Genomic DNA, 18710 nt, shown 5'->3' on the forward strand with positions numbered 1-18710 from the left:
TTTTGCTACTGTTAATCTGCATTTACAACTTCTCCAACCATGTAGTGGCTTTTTTTTCTGCTAATCACCATTTGGTATCCCCTTAATACTCATAATTTTAGGTTGTCTATAGAAAACACCAGCAACCACCAAATGCAGTGAGAACCAAGTAAAACTGAGACTTGCTTGATTTGTATGTAGTAAGAAGCAAAGAAATTTAACCTGATGGTATGATGCTGAATACTGAGTTTACAATGGCTTACTGGGGAATTTAGTGTTTCTTGGATCTTAACATTAACACCACTTGCAATACTAGTTTAGATATATAATTTTCCAACTTCTGTTATGGATGAACAATGTTTGCTCTGTTCATCATGTGTCACAATAATTTTGTCATGCGATAATAGTTGTCCTTAGTTTTGTCCTGTATAGAACTGTACAAATACTCATTTTTATTAACTGCATTGTTATTTAGAATCTGAAAAGCCACTTGGGAGTAAAGTAAGAAATATATTTAATGGAATATTTCTACAGGACCAGTAGCTAAACTGATTGTAGAGATCCATTCTACAATTTAGAAATGTTCCAGTAGCCATCCTATCAGCAGTGAATGAATCAGAAATACAGTTTCCGCAAAATATTTTGAATGGCATGTATAATTAGCTCATTATTTTAATGCTCCCAATAGTGTTTAATTGCAGTAACACTTAAATACCTTAGGAAAAAGATCACAATAGYTGGCAAATCATTGTCAGCCTTTTAACTCAATCTTACGTGTGTTCCAAAATCACACTGGCATTTTCTAAACTGAGACTGAAAAATGCATGTAGAGGGAAAAGTCAAATGCTTTTAAAAAATAAATAGTAAATGGTAACTCTGCAGTAAATTTTAGATACATAAGTTCTTACTTTCATCTCTAATGTCTGTACCTCTCACATTTTAGGAATCTGGTTTTATGCTTTTCTTGTGAAGTGTAAAATCATGTTTTCCTCTTATTCAGTTTAGTAAATATTTTATTTTTGCAAATGAAAGATTAACATGCAAATACAATATTTGTAGAATATTACATTTGAAGATGGACAAATGATTAAACGTATTTTGCAATCAGCCAGCTCTGTACTTTAACCTGAAAGGAAAAACCAGGGCTTTGAAAAGAAGGCAGTTAAGTAATTTCATAATCATTCATGCATTACAGCAATAATACTGGCACGCACATGTGTAAAAACTGGTTTTACAGTGTCTTCTTGATAAAAACAAATATGATGACCTTCAGTGGCCTTTCTTGTATAAGAAAAGACCACCTAAATGAAAAAGATCAAATGAAAGCAAGATTTTAAGACATTAAGATTTGTTGGCACACTGATTTTAAACAGATAATAAACAGATAGAAAAGTTATTCTGTATATGTCCTTTTSTGGTATTGAGTCATTTTGTGATTAATTTTTTTTTAATTTATTGAGGGAGGCATTGATTTAGAATATGTTGACTCAATTCCAGCTTATAATTRCATTTTGTTTGTATAAAAACTCCTGTAGTGTCAGTTAAAGAATTTGCCTGTCATGCAATTTTTAAGCATTTTAAGTTTTCTCAGTTTAAAAAATGCTGCAATTTAGAAATGCTTGAAGTTACTGATATTTGTATTTTGTTGGGAGCCCTGTGCTTTGAAGTTACTGAAAAGATTTCAATCCTTGCAACAAAAAATTGCCACTCTTTAGAGACCATATTTTTGTAGTGATTTATGATCTACACAGGTGTTTATGAGGTCTGGTATCACTCAATTATCCTAAAAATTAAGCTGTCATTAGAAACGAAAAGATGTGCTTAAATATTTTACTTCAACCCCTGTCCTAAAGAGCAAGATGAACCCCTCATTAGAGAGATTCTTGTGCTTGCTATCCTAAGAGAAGTTTGTAACAAAGAGCCAGAAATAAGCAAGTCACAAATGTAGTGTTGGTTCACATGAAACAGAAAATTAAAGCTCTGTACATTGGAAATTGAGGCAAGAAATTGTAGGTCAGGCTGATAAAACTGCTGAGTGGCATTGCTGTGGTACATACATAATGTGCTTCTGGCAAAGAGAGAAGCTTTCATTCTGCTTGCAAATTCTGTATTTACAGTATAAGATCAGGCAGTTGTGGGGAGTGGAGCATGAAAAAACTGCTTTGTGAAAAAGTTGTGTGTTCTGGATTTGTTTGGGTATGTGCACTTTGCCCTGGGCAGATGGTAGACAAGTGATGGGCAAGAAAACTGTTTTGCTGGAGTGTTTTGACATGAAATGAGCAAAATAGTAATCGATAACAGACCTATTAGGTGCCCTTGTTTCTGTGATGTTGGGACACCACTTGTCCATGAAATTGTGCATGTTCCAGTCCCACTGGACACACCATCACTGTGCATCTGATTCTGTTATCATCTGCTTTCACCTGTTCCTCACATGGGATTTGAGAGCATTTGTGGTATRATCTSCAATCCTCCTCTGTTTTAGCAGACYTCCAATATCTGGTGACATTTTAAGTGCATTAGGACTGGCTATTTATATGATGTAGTTGGCAAGATAAGGGAAATTTATGTGCATTTCTAATTGCATTTAGAAGTGAAAAAAGTGCACTCTGATATATCCAAACTGATGAAATGTTTACTTGCAACTATGTTAAAAAAAAMCCCAAAACAGTGCTGGTGATAATTGCTTTCCACTTTGCTTGGCTTCAAACAGAAAGTCTGCAGTGCTTTAAGCTTGTGTTTTCAAACATCCTTGCTAGATACTGTGAAGCCTGTGGTTCTGGGGGTGGAGCTGTGTTTTTGATCAGGGTGTTTTTTTCTGAGTGAATATCGTGTGCTACAAGATAGTGAATGGGGAAAACACTTTGTTGTTGTTGTTGTTGTCCCTATCATTGCTGTATTTTTGTTTTGGACACGGCCATTAATTTTGGCAGATGCCTAAATACAAATTGGGAATGGATTTACTAATAGATACTTATAAAGAGTAATGCATTAGTGTTACTGGATGCACCAAAAGAAGGTACAGATTAAAACAGTAACATTAGCTTAGTAAGGGCAAGTTTGGTCATTCAGAATTATTTTAAGGTCTGAAAATGACACAGACTAAATATTAGGGACACAACTGGGCAATGTTGAAATAAAGAAAGGACTGTTCATTTGGGAGCTGCAACATCTCAAATCTAACTGCTAACTTAAGAAGCTAAATTTCTACCTAAAAATGTAATATAAATTAGTTAAAACCTGTCAGTATGACTTAATTGCTTGCAATTCAATAAAAGCTRGTTTAAGTATGATAGTGTGGTAAATAAAAGACCCATTGCTTTCACTCATAGCTAACTCATGTAAGTGTTAAATGGCAGGTTTTGATTCAGGTGTAGTAACTTGTATTAATGACTGCATTTATGCCATGAGTAGTTGTTGTTTGAAAGTGCTGTAGGTGAATTAAGAGTTGGATGCTAGTAGGTTGGGTACAGTTGTTGTTTGAGGAAGTAAAGAATTCAGCCAGATCAGCTCAATATCTCTTTTCTGAAAGAGATGAGAAGTTCCTTTATGGATTGAGCAAATGATGTGATGCACACAGAAACTGCTGGAAGTGTTTGTTATATAGTTTGTTCTATGTATATGTGATATAAAGTTTCAGTCATAGACTGTGGAAATATTGTTCATTATTGCATTTCCATGGCGAGGCATTTACTGCAGAGTGTTTGAGGAGGCGATTTTAAGGACTCTTTTGGATCATAGTCTTAGAGGAATGTTATGAGAAGAGCAGCCGGTTTGTAAATGGTTTTGGAAACGGGTGAAAGACACTTGAAGAACCTTGTATGAAGGCCCTACTCTGTCTAATTCTGAGAATTAGGTGTCTCAGAATATTACCCAATGTAGCCAATGAGCAAAGGCTCYTGAAAATCTGTATCCATCCAAACAAAGTGTGTTTTGCTGCTGTTCGGGTTTCTGGAGCTGTGGAGGGCAGAGGTGGACTTTGTGTATGTCCCAGATTTTTCCTCAGGGCCAATGCTCACAAACTTGCAGAAAAGCTGGTTAGCCAAGACCCTGCCATGCTGTGGTTGGGATGGAGATCAGCTSCAGCTCTTTCCCAAAGGGTTCAGAGCTGTGTATCCTGCTGCAAGGAGCGGGCTGCTCAGGTAGAGGCTGTTGAGCAAGAGTGATGTTCCCTTTCTTCAGTAAAGGCATGCCTTTGTGCAAAGAGTTAGTTTTCCCATACTTACACTGATCCCTTGCAGGATAAAGTGGATGAGCTCAGAGTGGGGAATAAAGTCTGTTTGTTCACTRTCCCACATGCCAGTGAAGTCCAGCTGGCTAAAAGCTATCGTATTTAATTTCTGCTTCCCCTTTCCAGAGTATTTCCCGTTCAGTGATTTTGTTTTGCCCGGGGCTATGATTATTTTATCCTACTTTAAAGTCAGTTGTCAGTGTGTGAACAGGTTCAGAAAAAGGTAGGCCCTCTCTGACCCACCCCTTCCCTCCCCWGTGCTCCAGGTACACTGTTTAGAAATATGGATTGATATATACCCAGGAAAAAGGAGTGGCCTGTGTCATTTGGGGCTGGTCATGAATGGTGAGAACCACACCATTCATGCAGTCCCTGAAATACAGTGGTGAGACTCTTGGTTTCTGTCTTGAACCCAGCGAGGTTTTCTATTCCCCTCTGGTTCTTCCAGAGCTCTGCTCTCCTGATGTTTAGAAATACTCTGACTTTCAGTGTAGATTTATATGTGGGCAGCATGTATTTTCTCCTCCTCCAACACTCATTTAGCTTTGCTTTACTTAGCYTTGACATGTCATGAGCTTTTAGTCTTATCTCTGTCTAATTGGTTCCTATTGCTCCCCTCATCTTYGCATCTGTTTGAGTAAAAAATTCATGTTGTTAAATACAGCTGACCAGACTTGTRCCTTGTATTCAGCTGGTGTTTGCTAGCGTGATGACTTTAATTCTTCCCTCTCTTAGCTGGAAATACTCCCTCATGACACAATGTAGGTCTGTTTGTCTGTCTTTTTTTAATCTATTTTCCCCTTGCCAGATCACATTGGTGACTCACAGTTATCCTGTGATCAAGCCAGACTGATCTTTCCCTTCAGTATCATCTAAAATGATCCCTGGTTTCCCACATCCTGTGTGAGTGTGCTAATCACAAGCTCATTATCTCATGGTATGGGTGACCTTCTGCTATAGCTGTTTAGGAAAAAAAAAAAGGCAGGGAGTGGGTTGCTGCAGTGGTTTCCACTCTGTCTTGTGATAAGCTTGAGCTTGATAGTTCGCATTTTCTGTGTCTGGGACAAAGTTGCCTGAGTGAAGACCTAGGATGTCAGAGAAACAACCTCATTGTATATTGATGGRGTTCTGGCATGAAATCATGTGCTTGCCTGTGTCATCATAGCTGGAGTGTTACTTTGCATGACTGATGGCAGAACTTGAAGTCCATGAAGCACTTGTAGAATAAGAAAGGAGTGTGTTGTGATTACAAACCTCAGCATTACGTGGTAGCTTTCCAGATTAACAACTCTGGATTTAGTTTTCTAATGTCTGTCAGAGCTTCTCAAGTGGGCTGTAAGTAACTTTTTTTATGTATTGTCCTTAACTTATGTCTGCCTTTGCTCTGGATCTGTAATATGGCAGAAAGGTTTACCTCCTGGCCATGTGTTCTGCCTACTGACGTTGCAAGACCTCTAGGGAAGGAACATCCTTTCCATCTTTGTGTACTGTCTGGAAATCCCCTCTTGGTTGGAGGCTGTGGACTTTGTCACAAATGATGGAATTTGAAACATTTTCTTTAAAAAAAAAATTATTTAACAATAAAATAGTTAATAAGTGCAATTTGTTCAAGAAAAAGATATTTTTGTGATGGGTGCTGCAAATATTACACACAGACTTACTCAACTTTTAATCATATAGGGGATTTGAGGTATATTTTGGTAATCATGATTGAAAGTCAATACACTGCTATTGAAACCGTATTTTCTTACTCCAATGTTTTGATATGTTGCCAGATTTTTTATCTTTTTCTTTTGTACACTGATAAATGGTGAACTGCATCGAAAACCATGCTGAAAAAATGAGTGTTTGGCCTGTCATATACTTTTGTCTTCCTTTTAACATGAAATAAACAGTCTGGTTTTCTTTTTAATGAAAGAAGGGGAGATAATGGTCTTGTGTACATTTAGAACATTCTCATGTTCAAATGGAAATTTTCCCCTGGGTCTGTCATTGTTCTTTTCAATAGTTATTCAGTAATGACTGTTTCTATATTGGCTTTGAATGTACCCCTGATAAAGACTGGGAAAACAACATTAGCACATGACATTTAAGATTTAGATAAAATGAGACAATGTTCAACTACCAGGCACRAGTTCTTGAAAGCATATTTGAAGAAGCACACAAGCACAATAATTATTTCAGGGTGWTGTTTCTCATGCAGATTTCAGCTGCTGTTACTCATTAATTATTTAAAATTCCAAGTGCAACAGCTCACATCTTAGTGACTGTAACCTGCTGAGCCTCTGGCCTTAACAATTAAAGCCAAAACATCTGGATTAAAATTCCATTTAGAAAGAAGATAAATAGATTTATTTCTCAGCTATACAATTATCCTTAGCAAAAAAATTAATTTTGCTTTCTCTCCTCAGAAGGGAAAGCAAATCAACGTGTCCTCACCAGAGAAAATGCCACAAACTGGGGTGWCAGTATCTCTCTTTCCAGATAGCCATTCTTGAGGCCAGAAAAGTTGTGTCAATACTGCTTTCCAATTTACTTTGTCAGTAAATTTATTTACTGATTTTGGAGGAGTTTGCAAATCCTTACTTAAGCTTCATGAGGTGTCACTTGAAAACCCTTTAACACTGGAGAACTGTCCTGTTTGTGTTTGTGTTGATGGACTGTGGATAACCATGTTAGGACACTGCCATATGAACATTGAACRTCCCTGCCTGTTTTCAGCATGCTTACAGATTGAAATATTGAGGACTGACTCTTCATCACATTACTTTGAAAAGTACTTTAAGAGCATAATTTTATGTATGAATGCTCAGACAGTAAGGCTAGGCAAAAGAAGGCAAAAAGACTTGAGAAACTCAGTGCACAAGAGAGAAATACAAGCATGTAGTTAAGGATGCATTTTTTACACATCAGAAAACAACCATTGCATTTTGTGCCCTTTGGCAGTGTGTTTATGGGAAGGAATGGAGGGACATGAYTGTGGAGAAGTAAATCAGGCCAAAGGGAGTTAACTTGGGGTATAGTGAAAGTCAGACCCTTTTGCAATATCAATATTTGTGCCAAATATTACAGAGGAGAATTTACAGGGAATCCATCTGTTGGTTGATTTGTTTGCAGTACAGATATCATATATGAAGTCAGAGGAGAGKGAGACAAAGATCAGGCAGAGAGAGATATTTTTCCTCCTTTTTTTTATTTAATTGAGAAGGATATAGTGAATCAGTGTTATCTCATAGCACAGTTAATGCTGTTTGAAGAGGGTGAATCATCTCCTTGTCCCATCTGCCAGTCTGATGAATATCAGAGGAGCGGGCATCCAGTGCCTTTAATTCATGTGTGTTTAGAGCTGCAGGTGTGCATTTTGTCATCAGCCTCTGCAAAGTGTAAATGAAATACTGATCATCAAAGTTGCTGTGTTCTCTGGGGAGCTTAGGTGACCTACCTYACTTTGAAAGGCAGAATATACCATTCACCATTTGGAGAGTTGTTTTTCTAAGCAGAGAACAGGAAAAAAGTGAGTTACTGAATGTATCTTGGTTTTAATCTCGTGACATTTAAAAAAWTTTTATGTGAAAATAGGCGCTAGATCTTGTCTGTTTTCAGAGTACTTTAATCTCAGGAACTGAAAGTCTTCAAGTAATAAATAATTGTAACTGTCTGTATCATTTCTCGATTGCTTTTTCCCCCTCTGATACTGATGATTACTTTGGCCTGAAATTCTCCATGATTTGAATTTGAATTTGAATTTCATACTTTTTTACATTTTCCTGGTTAATACTGCACTTGGGCTATATATTCTTGTGTGGAATAGGAATTTAAGAGTTTAGGACAAATGTCTTATAGTCGTTCACTCATTGAGGCTGAAAGTTGAAGTTCACAGCTGTGGAGGCATATATTCCTAAAGGAAATATGGTACTTTAGAAGCCGTGATGKTGAGGAGCACTGGTCTTAGGAGTCTACTGCAGATCTTACAAAAATATAGAATGAAGATGTGACATGTCTCTGTTCTTAAACTTTCTTTCTGTATCTTTCTCTTTTTTCTTTCTTTTTTTTTCTTTCATTAGATCATTTATTTTAACATAGTATCAAATTATTTTGTCTCTGGAGCACTGAGGTGCTSAAAACAACGAATGATTATGTGTCTAATTCTTTTCAGAGAGCTGGGAAAAATTGGTCCTTGCTCCAAGTTTTTGTATGCCATGCTGACATAAACCTATTGGGAAAAAAAGAAAAAAAATAACATCCAGCCTATTTTGTTGTGGTGTTGTGTGTTGTGGTTTGTTGTGCTGTATGTAGTGAATTAAATGAACCTGAGGACGGAGCTTGGACGTGCTGGGTGCATCTGTGCCTTGCCCCAGGCCTTTGGGGTCCTACCTGGCTTCCTCCTCCAATGCCCTGGAGGTGATTAAGGAAATTTCCTTATGATCCTGAGGGTGGACTGGCACAAAGTTCAGAGGGCTCTGCTAATCTTGGTGTTCGGAAGGCAAACAGTAAACATGTGGCTGATGCCAAATGATTGTGGTCAACAATGATTTCTGTGTAAGGGAGTAGAGAGTCATGCTCTACATGACCTTAGGGGAGCGTTTTTCCATTTGGGAAGTAGAAAAGCCCTGTTGAGAAATTAGTTTTAAAATTGTATCTTTTCCATTTCTTAATGGGTGGGATGGGGCTGATGGTGTTGTAGCAAGGGGAGTGGAGTGGGTTGAAGGAAGAAAGGAGAGAAAAGCAAGAGAAGCCTAAGTTACAGAAAATAAATATATGTGGCTTAGCAATCTCGTTGTAATTTCACTGTTGACTAGAATGAAGCTTGGACTGCACTCAGCTGTGCTGAGGTGAGAATCCTGGAAATCACATGCTTTTACATTAAAAAATAAAAAGTTTTAAAAATTTTAAAAAATTTTTATTTTAAAAAATAAAGTGCAATATACTTCTTGCTGGCAGCAGAGGAAAATGTTAATCAAAGCAGTCAGAAAGTATCTTAAACCTTGGGTCCTGTTTACCCCATGGCAATTTTAGAAAAAGTTTGCAACAGCATTTTTTAACAGAATAACTTCTCTCTCACTGTTATAGCCTTTCTCATGATCCATAGAGTTGCAGAAATTTGAGAGAAAATGAAATAATTTTGGTGTCCTTTACATACACTTCATACATCACTGGAAATTATTGAGTAACTGTGCTAGCACTGGTGAGTATTTTTTCAGGTAAATTGAGTTTCAGTACTTGATCCATCTTTCAGAGGAGTGGTTTTCTAGCCCCAGGGTCCTTGCTAAGGTGCATGCAGTTATCTGTAAGAATGGAAGTTGCTGTAATGTCTTGATAAGGCAGGACTTTGAAATGCAAGGTACAAGCATGRTGAAATACATCTGTAAGCACTAAACTTCTGTTGACTTCTCCGATTTATAGGTTATGGTCGCCACTGAAATCTTGGTTTTTATTATTCATGATGGAAATAGGTTTAGAATAACACATTTTTCTTTCAGAGGAGTTCCTTAGAGAAATATAACTGTGGAAGTAAAAAGTAAAATAAGGTCTGATTTAGGAAGTATGGCACACTTTCACAATGATGAAAAATCAAATCTGCATTAACTAACAATGAAACTTGTAAGGGATAAAAGGCAATATATTTTGTGAAATAATGTAACAGTTGAATTAAGAGGGCAGGATTCCTGAGGAGCAGTTTATCCATGCGGCAGGTTACTTTTGCTGCATGGTTGCCCACATCTGTCTGTGAAGCGTCTGACTGTGGCTGCTGATGGATTTAGCTGCAGGTCACTCATTCCTGCCTGCTGGAAGYTTTCTTTCTTGGAATATTAGGTTACCACAACAAGGGAATTCTGAAGAAACAGGTGAGGCATCCCCAGTGTCTCAATCTTGTTTTGAAAGAAGATGAAGTGAAAGGCTTCCTTGCAAAGATGTGTATCACACTGAGAGCCCGAAAAAGCCACTCAAAGATTTCCATGTAGCTGGCAGCCAGTGCTGTGCAATGTGTCAGCCTGCTTCCCAGGAAGTTATGTAACCAAGACCTGACACTACTGAAAACAAACAAACCCAAACAAACAATAATACTAATTTAAAAAAAAAAGAAAAACAAAAACATAAGAACTTGTGTAAGTTTGTAATTAAGAGTTTACATTAGGGGGCTACCAAAATTAGAGAGAACTTGAATATTTCCTTAAAGAAACTATGCTCTTTTTTTTCCCAGTTAGATCTGTATGTAGTAGTAAAATGTCATATTTACTTTATAAATTTAGCAGGAAGTTTTAAGTAAATCCCTAAAATATTTTTGTGTTTTATGGTTACCCTTCCCATGTGTGAGTCAGGCACTTGTAGCTCTGCACTATTATCTTAACATCAGTCTGTGATGAATACATATTCCTAGACAAGGTAGTAATTACGCTCTGATACTTGTAAATATGTAAGTCCTTGCGTACCTTTGTTATTATGTGTAGTTCTGTTGAGTCATAATTAACGTGTGGGAAGAGGTAAGATCATATTTAACAATCCATTTTCAGCATCCCATGATACACATTCAGCAGTTTATACTTTTCAGTCTGAAGTATCCATTAATGTTCAGTAAAAGTGCTCCATGTGGRTTGGCTTACAGACTGTTTTGACTCCTTAATTACAATATCACTTACTTAMAGTCTGGTAGCTGCATGGATGAACTTTGTTCAGGCTCACATAAGAAAAAGCTATTTTGCAGTTAAAACTGCATAACCTGCAACAGTGATGCTTTTGCCTTTCTTGAAGGTGTGGAGAAGTGTTATTCTGCCTTTCAGTGAAAACTCTAAATCATAAACTACTTTATAGGACAGTAGGTATTTAAGGGAAGATGATTAGAACCACTTGTTTAGGCTACAAATATTGACAGGCAGACTAGAATGGGCTAAAAAATGCTACAATGATGTATTTCTAAACCCCTAGTTTTAATTAACTGCTCAGATTAAGATAAATTACATGATCGCAGCATAAGTGTGTTTTTAGAGGTGTCTGTCTAGAACAGAGTTTTTCCATCTCTTCTTAAATTTTTTTAAAATTTTTTTATTTTGAGCTTTGGAAACAGAAGTTTGTCTGCTTGGGTAAGGCACTGGCATTTCTGTAGTTGTTGCTAGTTGGGATAAGGGTTCCTGTTGTGAAGAAAGTGGGAAAGCTGCTTGGACATCCATCAGGTCATCTGTTGGGCTCACTCCATAAGAAGTTGAATTGATGGGAGGAGACACTTTATTTCGTTTCCCCAGGCAAAATCCCTCGGCAGTTTTGGGAATTACTCAAAGCAGCCGGCATGGGTGGAGTTACTGCTGTATCAGTCATGGAYTGGGAAGTGCCAGGTCATGGCAGCAGAGCTGATTCAGCTCGGTAGGTGTTTGTGGCACRGTGCTGAGGCAGCTGGGTGACTCTGCTGGTGACACCTGCAGCAGAGGTTCACAACTTCCTGCCCAGTTCACTCACTTTGCCCAGAAAGAGTTTTTAGATAGCAGAAGTTTTCAACTTCTAGTCCTGTTAAATCAGTTTACTCATGTGGCCTGTTATTTTCTGAGCCTCTCAGATGGTTTTATTTGAWACCAGCAAGTCTTGATGGAGAGTTTTATTGGGGAGCTTGTGATGTAACTCCGGTCACTGCAGGCATGCAGTGTCCCCTCTTATTTCGTGACTCAAGCTCACATGCAAAATCTGTCGTGTCACAGAATTTACAAAACTTGCAGGGTTTCACCAGGAAGGTTTTTGGCAAATGCTGTTGTGATCATAAGCCTGATATCGTGTTCAGGCCTGTTTTGGCAGCTTATTGTTAGATGTGATTGATGTAAGATTCCAGGAAGGTGCTGCATTTCCAGAGTGCTTCTGTTTCTTCATTTCTTGGAGCACCATGACTGTTCCTGTGGCTGTTCATCAGTGTGAAAGCACACATGGATTGATTCCTCTGCAAAGGGGAGTGCTGGTCTGTAGGTGGAGATTATTAGCAAGTGCAAGAAGCTGTTTTTTCACTTCATACAGGGCTGCTTAGTCTGAAAACCTGTACATTATGAAGGTGACTAAAAAGAAAATATGAACCTTTTTTCGGCTCAGATTTTTTGAATAGTTGGCTGCAAGTCCCTACAAAGGTTGTGAAATGAGTAATCCCATTGAAATCAGTGACTCAACTCATTGCATAAAGACTGGCTCAGACAGAAACTCCAGCGTAGTCTCCCTCAGGACAGTAAGAACCAAAGTCAGTGTTTAAGTCTTAGTGTTGTACCRTGTACTTTTATCCTGAAGTGGAAATGGTCTGTGGGCTCACTTTTTAGTCAAGTAAGGCTAAAAAAAGTTTTTAGTCAAGTAAGGCTTCTGCTTGAGGCTGAAGTGAAAATTAAGTCTCTTTGTCACTGTAAATGTTTTTAATATTTACAGACTTGCATGTATGTATGGCTTTGCTTCCTAATCAAATATCTACAGAACAGTTGGCACTWTACAATTACTTTCATAATTCATGTCAGATTCTTGGAACCCTTTCTTTGCCAAAGGATTACTTAGATTGCTTGGTTTAACAGGTAGGATGAAGAAAACTGTAGCATTTAGGATACCCTTGCTAGTGGCTAGTTGCTTTTGTCCCTTTGGCTAAAAAGTAGTTTAATTGCTACATGAGGAATTAGTAGCAGTTACCTGTAGCTAACTTCTCTTCAGTTTAAGCATCTGCATTCATTTATGCATGAAAAACAGCTAAAGTGAAATCTAGCTGGGTTGCTGTTAGTGTCTGSATAGGAGAATGAGAAGGTCATGTGAATTTAGACTGCATGCTGTCCCTMTGACACATCCAAAACAATGAATGGAACAACTTCAGATTGGCAGGGTTGATCGCTGCCATTAGTTTCCAGCTTTCAATTGTTCTCTTGTAGAGAAATATAGCACTTGGCTGGGATGTGAGTGTGCTCTCAAACCACACTCTTAAATGTTGAATAATGTTGTGGTGCATGTCCATTTCTCCAAGCCTTTTTTTCTTTGTTTTTCCTCCCTCCGGGTGCAATTTTTAGTATCTTGCTGAAGGAGTTATACWCATTGGAATCAAGAGTGTGTTGGTTAGCCAATTCATATGCTTCTCTGTTTCACAGRATCACAGAATGGCTTGGGTTGGAAGGGACCATAAAGAGCATCTATTTCAAACTTCCCTGCTTGCTTGGATTTGGTTTCATTCACTTGCTTTGTGCAGACTTGTGAGCAGAAAACTGACTTTACCATTTTCAGATGTCTGTGGTGCAGCAGCATACACGTTTATGTTGCTTTTCCTTTCWCTGGGCAACAAATGATTTTTAAATATTCTTCTGGCTTAGTTTCACAGCATGGCTCTTCTGTGTCTGTTATCTTTGTGTCCCTTGGCATTGCAGGGACCCTGCTATGCTGAGTGTTTTATGGGTACAGGGTGGTTGTTCCTGGAGCTTTACTCCAAAGACACCRCGGAGACTATGGGGAGGCAGGAGGACAGGATCACAGTTCTGGTTTGCAARTGTTATGTTGGTTTCATCATCTGTTCACTTAGACATGTGTTATAGTTCAAATTTGAGTGTTAATTTTTTGAGAAATGATTTGAAGAATAATACATGGAACATTTGCCGTTATATTCTGCTGCAAACATCTCTTACAGTTTTGTGTTCCACTCTGCTTTCCTTATGTTGGGAAGCAGGTGATGAGGGGTGAGCTGCTGCTCATAATGTGTAGAGCAAAGACCAGTTTGAGGAAGTTCAGCTCTGAAACCCGGTGTATATGAATTTATTTGTATTTTTCCTTGAAAATTTTCAGAAYTGCAAAACTCACAACTGAATTGGTTGTGCTGATCTCACATTTTGAAAGGATAGGGTTGTTTTGGGTTGTTTTTTTCTTCATCTTTTATGCAATGGATCGTGCTGGTTTTTAAAAAGTCTGTTTCCAATTTACCAGTAAATTAATTCTATGTTGAGTGCATTTACTGAGTTTKGAGTTTTTAAAATTTTTATTTTGTGCGACCTTAGAAATGGATTTTTTATGAGGAATTGTTTAATTGGATACAGTAATACATAGCACTTAGATTTTCCAGCARATTGAATTCAGTGAATTGTCAAATGAGCATTGTAGACCCACAAATTTTTTTTAATTTATCACTGGGGGCTTGGGTGGAGTGGTGAAGTGTGTGTAAATAAATGTCAGTCTCTCCAAAAGTTGCTGTAGAGATGCAAAACTAAGAATTGCTTTTGACAAAGTACATGTTTCTGTGATGGACAGTCATAGGTAATCAGAGTTTCTGTCTTTAGAATCCTTTTGTGCAGAAATCAGTGCATGTAGCTGGGGTTGTAACTATAYAAGAGTGTAACTGGTTAACAGCTTTTTGTTTTACTTCATCCATGTAATTTTGAGTTTCATGACTTCAAATTCTACCATGCACTACATTCAAATGAGGTGAAAGCAGCAGATGTGTGTCAGAACCTCTACAAACAAGAGCTTCTACAGGAAATATGTGGTATAACCACAAAYGTGCTCTAAAAGCTGAAATTTGAGTGTTGTGGTGTAACCTACATAAGCTGTGTTAGAGCTGAGATATGACAGAATGAGCCAGGAAATGCAAAGAAAGGGTTGGCATTATTTTCTTGTGTGCTCCTCATGAAAGTGGGAGCTGTAAACAACTCACATGTTCTAAMCTCCACAGCAAATTGTGAACAGTTTAGTGTGGTGCTTTTCTCACTRATTGCTGTTTATATAATGGTAAACRTGAATTCAAAAGAACTWACTTGAACTTTTATGGAAGTTTGTAGTTARAAGTTATTTGATACATACTACACTGTTTCTTATTACAAATGTAATATTGAAAGGCAAGGCCTCTACCTAATTTTGCTTTGTGTGCAAATTTCAAAAAGAAGATTTTATTTTTCCTTCTCTTTTATGTTCTTTGTTTTTTAGGGTGGTTGGGTTTATTGGGGGGGTTGTTTTCTTGTTTTTTTTCTGTTTTTGTTTTGTTTTTTTTTTTTTGGTTAAAACTGGGAAAGCTTTCTGGTATTGCTTAAACTTGCAAAATAGACCAGCTAAACATGGGTTTTTTTCCATAGGGTATTTCCCAGGTATTACCTTGGATTGTAAAATTGCTTATTGTATGAGAAGAACTTCTTTGTTATGTGTCAAATTAAAAATTAATTTTTATTTCTGCACAAGCATATTGATTTCACGAATGTTTTGTTTTTATCTTTTCAGAATTTAACRTTTTGGTGATCCATCATGGGGAACCATGCAGGAAAACGAGAACATAGCACTGAAAAGTCAACCAAGGTAAGTGTGGAAAATTGAAGAGAGAGGCCATTTGAGAATTATGTATTCTGTGAAATACAAGGGATTTTTGGGACAGTAGTTGTTTACCATACCATTGTTATCATTTCTGTTTTGTAGCTGACACTGTAAAATGGCCACATTTTTGAAAGAGTGTCCTATGAGATGTGGACAAAATAAGATTTTGTTGTGCTGGATTTAGTGAGAGATGTGATGCCAGATCCACAGCTGATAATAAGTTTCCCAGTCATGGTGAAAACGAATAAAAGAGACTTAGAAGTGTGATACTGAAGAATTTTTTTTATGAATCAGTGAGCAGAATTATGTTCTGTGTGTGGAAAAACTTTGCTTTGGGCAGTCATTAGCTTTATCCGTAAGGAAGAAACTATGTAAAAATAGGTAAAATAAGAGGATTTTAAAGGAAAATATTGTCAGTCTGAGGAGATATAGCTTTAAAAACCCCCTCCCTAGGAAAAAACAAAAAATGATTTGTCAAAATGTTCATTAAAAGTTAGTATTTGATTCCWAGGCGTCTGCTGACACTGTTGTGTTTTGTGCACATAATGTGGTATTCTGTTTGCCTTGTGATAGTATCTTGTTTATTTATTTTTCCATGTTGTACCGGAAGAGATTTCACACATYTTAAAACAGTGCATCTTTCTATATATATTTATATGTAAAAAAACCACACAGCTTGTTGCTAGCTCTCGCTATCTTCCCTCCACACATCCTCATCCAAAAATAACAGTTTACAGTCTAAGCCCACATGGTATAAAGCTGTTGCCCTTTGCATTGGACATTTGATGTAAACAGATAGTTCTGGGCTTTATCTGGAGGAGTGTGGATATTTTGCTTTGCTGAGCAGATAAGCAGCTATCCCCAAAAGGTATACAAACTAGAATTCATACRGTTACTTGTAAGATTATTATCCTTGCCATCTCCTTTAGGAGAATACATAAGCACTCTGGAAGGGATAGGGAGAAAGCAGCAGGAAGAGAGGACAGCTGGCCACATACGGTTTTGTTTTGTGTTGGTGCAGTGTTTTGCAAAATGCTGTTGTGGCCCAAAGTTTTGGTTTGAGTACAAACAATAGCATCAGTCCCAAGTTGTTGTGTTGCGGTGAGTTCTGGTCTTGCAAAGTTGCCCTTTAGAAAACTGTGTTGTGCAGCTAAGTCAAATACACCAGACAGATGCATTTAGCCAAATATTTTGATCCTTTCTGAGTGAGATCTTGCAGGTGTGATACRTTAAATTTCCAGAGCTTGGTGGGATGTAGTGCACCACATACCCCCTGCTTTGGTCTTTGAGGATAAAATTTGGTTAAAAAAACACATTGTATCTTCTTGCGTGCCGTGGGATCACATGTGTTTGATGCATCTGGTGGCAGGTGGCTGAGTTGTGGGGAACATGAGGCTTCAAAAAGCTAAAGTTTCTTCAAATTGTAGCAGCTTATGCAACAGGTGCAAATTCTGTGGTGGGGAGCAGGAGTCAGGTGACTGTGAGTCTGTACTTGGTATGTAGGACAGATCTACAAGGAAATGGATTGCTGCAATTCTCTAAAATTCTTCTTTTTCCTAATTAATTTTCCTAATTCCTAAGTTCATGGAGAATACTTGATTCTGCAGTTGAATTAAATTAATTTACCCAAATTATTTTGTGAAGCGAGAACTTATTACTCTAGTAGTATCTTCTGTCCCTCATTTATCCTTCTAGAGGCACAAAAAAACAAAACACCAAACCTTTCACCTTTCAAATTAGCAAYGCTTGATCAAAATCTCCCTTTATGCACAGAAATGTGTGTGATTTCCCTTTATCTGAARCAGTAATCATGCCACAAGAAATTATAAGGCCACAGATTTAAAATCAGGAAATACATGGTTAAGGTGCTACTATGTATTCCCTATGGTTTGTCATGTTTGTTTCAGTTCTTTCAGGCAGCTTTAATGTTCTTRCTGGTTGCATTAACTGAATGTCACAAAACAGGGTTTTTTCCTCATTTTTTGAAGTAATTTTGTTGTTGTTGTTGTTGATCATGTTGCTGTAAATTAGAACTATTTCCCACCAGTCTGGTGTGGGAGACAGGCTGAAAGCTCACAAAGGCTGAGGTGGAAATGCTGATCTGCCTCTCCTCACTCACAGTAGCAGAACTGCAGTGAAAGAGGCAAATATAATCCTCARGGGAGGATTTCATTACTTTCACATGTCAGGCTGTTTTCTGTATGTTCTTTCCCAAAATTGTAGGGCCAAAGGAAAAATTTAATTTTAAGCAGCTTCTYTTCAACTTTGATGTCAGATTTACAACCACATTTCTGCTCCTGGACTGGCAGACCATTTCTCCACAAAACAATTTTATGTATAGTGGCATTAGAAGCTATCATCAACTGCAGCAATCACAATTCTAGTTGGCATCTAGCTTCACTTTGTTTTAGTGAATTTGTGTGTTTGAATTACAAAATCAGAAGTTGACTTCTGGAAAGCAATTATTTCATTAAATGTCGAAGATGATACCAAGGTGCTTTCAAATTAGGGAATTTGCAAAGGACAGTAAGATGGCTTCCCAAGCTGTGACGCCTCTTTCAAAACAGTTCTCCTCTTGATATATAAATATGGCAAGCTACAGTCATTATTTAATAGATAATAAGATACTGTGAAATTAATTGAATGTTTTGAGAAACAATTGGTCTATTTGACCTAAACAATGTGGAAGAGTATTTACAAAACCCTTATGTTTTACTCAAAGCAGTAATTAACACACACCTCATTTCTGTGGGGCTTCTTCCTCATATATTTAATGGATCTGCATTTTTTAGAGTTTCATAAGACAAAAAAATTGCTCCATGAACCCAGCATTTTATCTTTTCTTTTTACTTTGAATGATRCTAGACTTTGCATCTGCTTAATGTTTTAGTAAATGTTTAAGTATTTATTTTGCTTACTGTGTTCTTAGTGTTAGTGTCTTGGCCTAAACGTAACATAAATATATCTAGGAACAACAATAACAGAAAGAATGGGTTATCCTGAGTTTCTTTCCCTGAGTTTTACTAAGTTCTCATAGAACTAAATGTAGAGGAGTAGACAATGAAGTTTTACTGATTTTCTTTTCCAGTTTTAGTTGATCTTGCTAATTTGTCATCATGACTGAGTCTTGCTGGGTAGTAAACTTATGAAAAATCTTGCCTTTAATTGTCCTGTGTTATGTACCTAGATTCTATAATGTATTTTTGTGATGGCTGATTTGATA

The 18710-nt window shown here is 37.4% G+C and overlaps 1 protein-coding gene across 2 annotated transcripts in view; it reads left to right on the plus strand.

The window, feature by feature from the left end:
- Positions 1–18710, plus strand: part of MBP (myelin basic protein) — a 111510-nt gene that overhangs the window by 9747 nt on the left and 83053 nt on the right. For both annotated transcript variants that reach the window (XM_057366626.1, XM_057366627.1), the window contains exon 2: positions 15398–15472. In XM_057366626.1, the coding sequence (XP_057222609.1) occupies positions 15422–15472 (51 nt within the window). In that variant the 5' untranslated portion in view covers positions 15398–15421. The remainder of the gene's footprint in view (positions 1–15397; positions 15473–18710) is intronic.

Source organism: Malurus melanocephalus, unplaced genomic scaffold, assembly GCF_030028575.1.
Source record: "Malurus melanocephalus ecotype Western Australia unplaced genomic scaffold, MMel_1.1 scaffold_69, whole genome shotgun sequence".
In the NCBI taxonomy this organism is placed as follows: Eukaryota; Metazoa; Chordata; class Aves; order Passeriformes; family Maluridae; genus Malurus; species Malurus melanocephalus.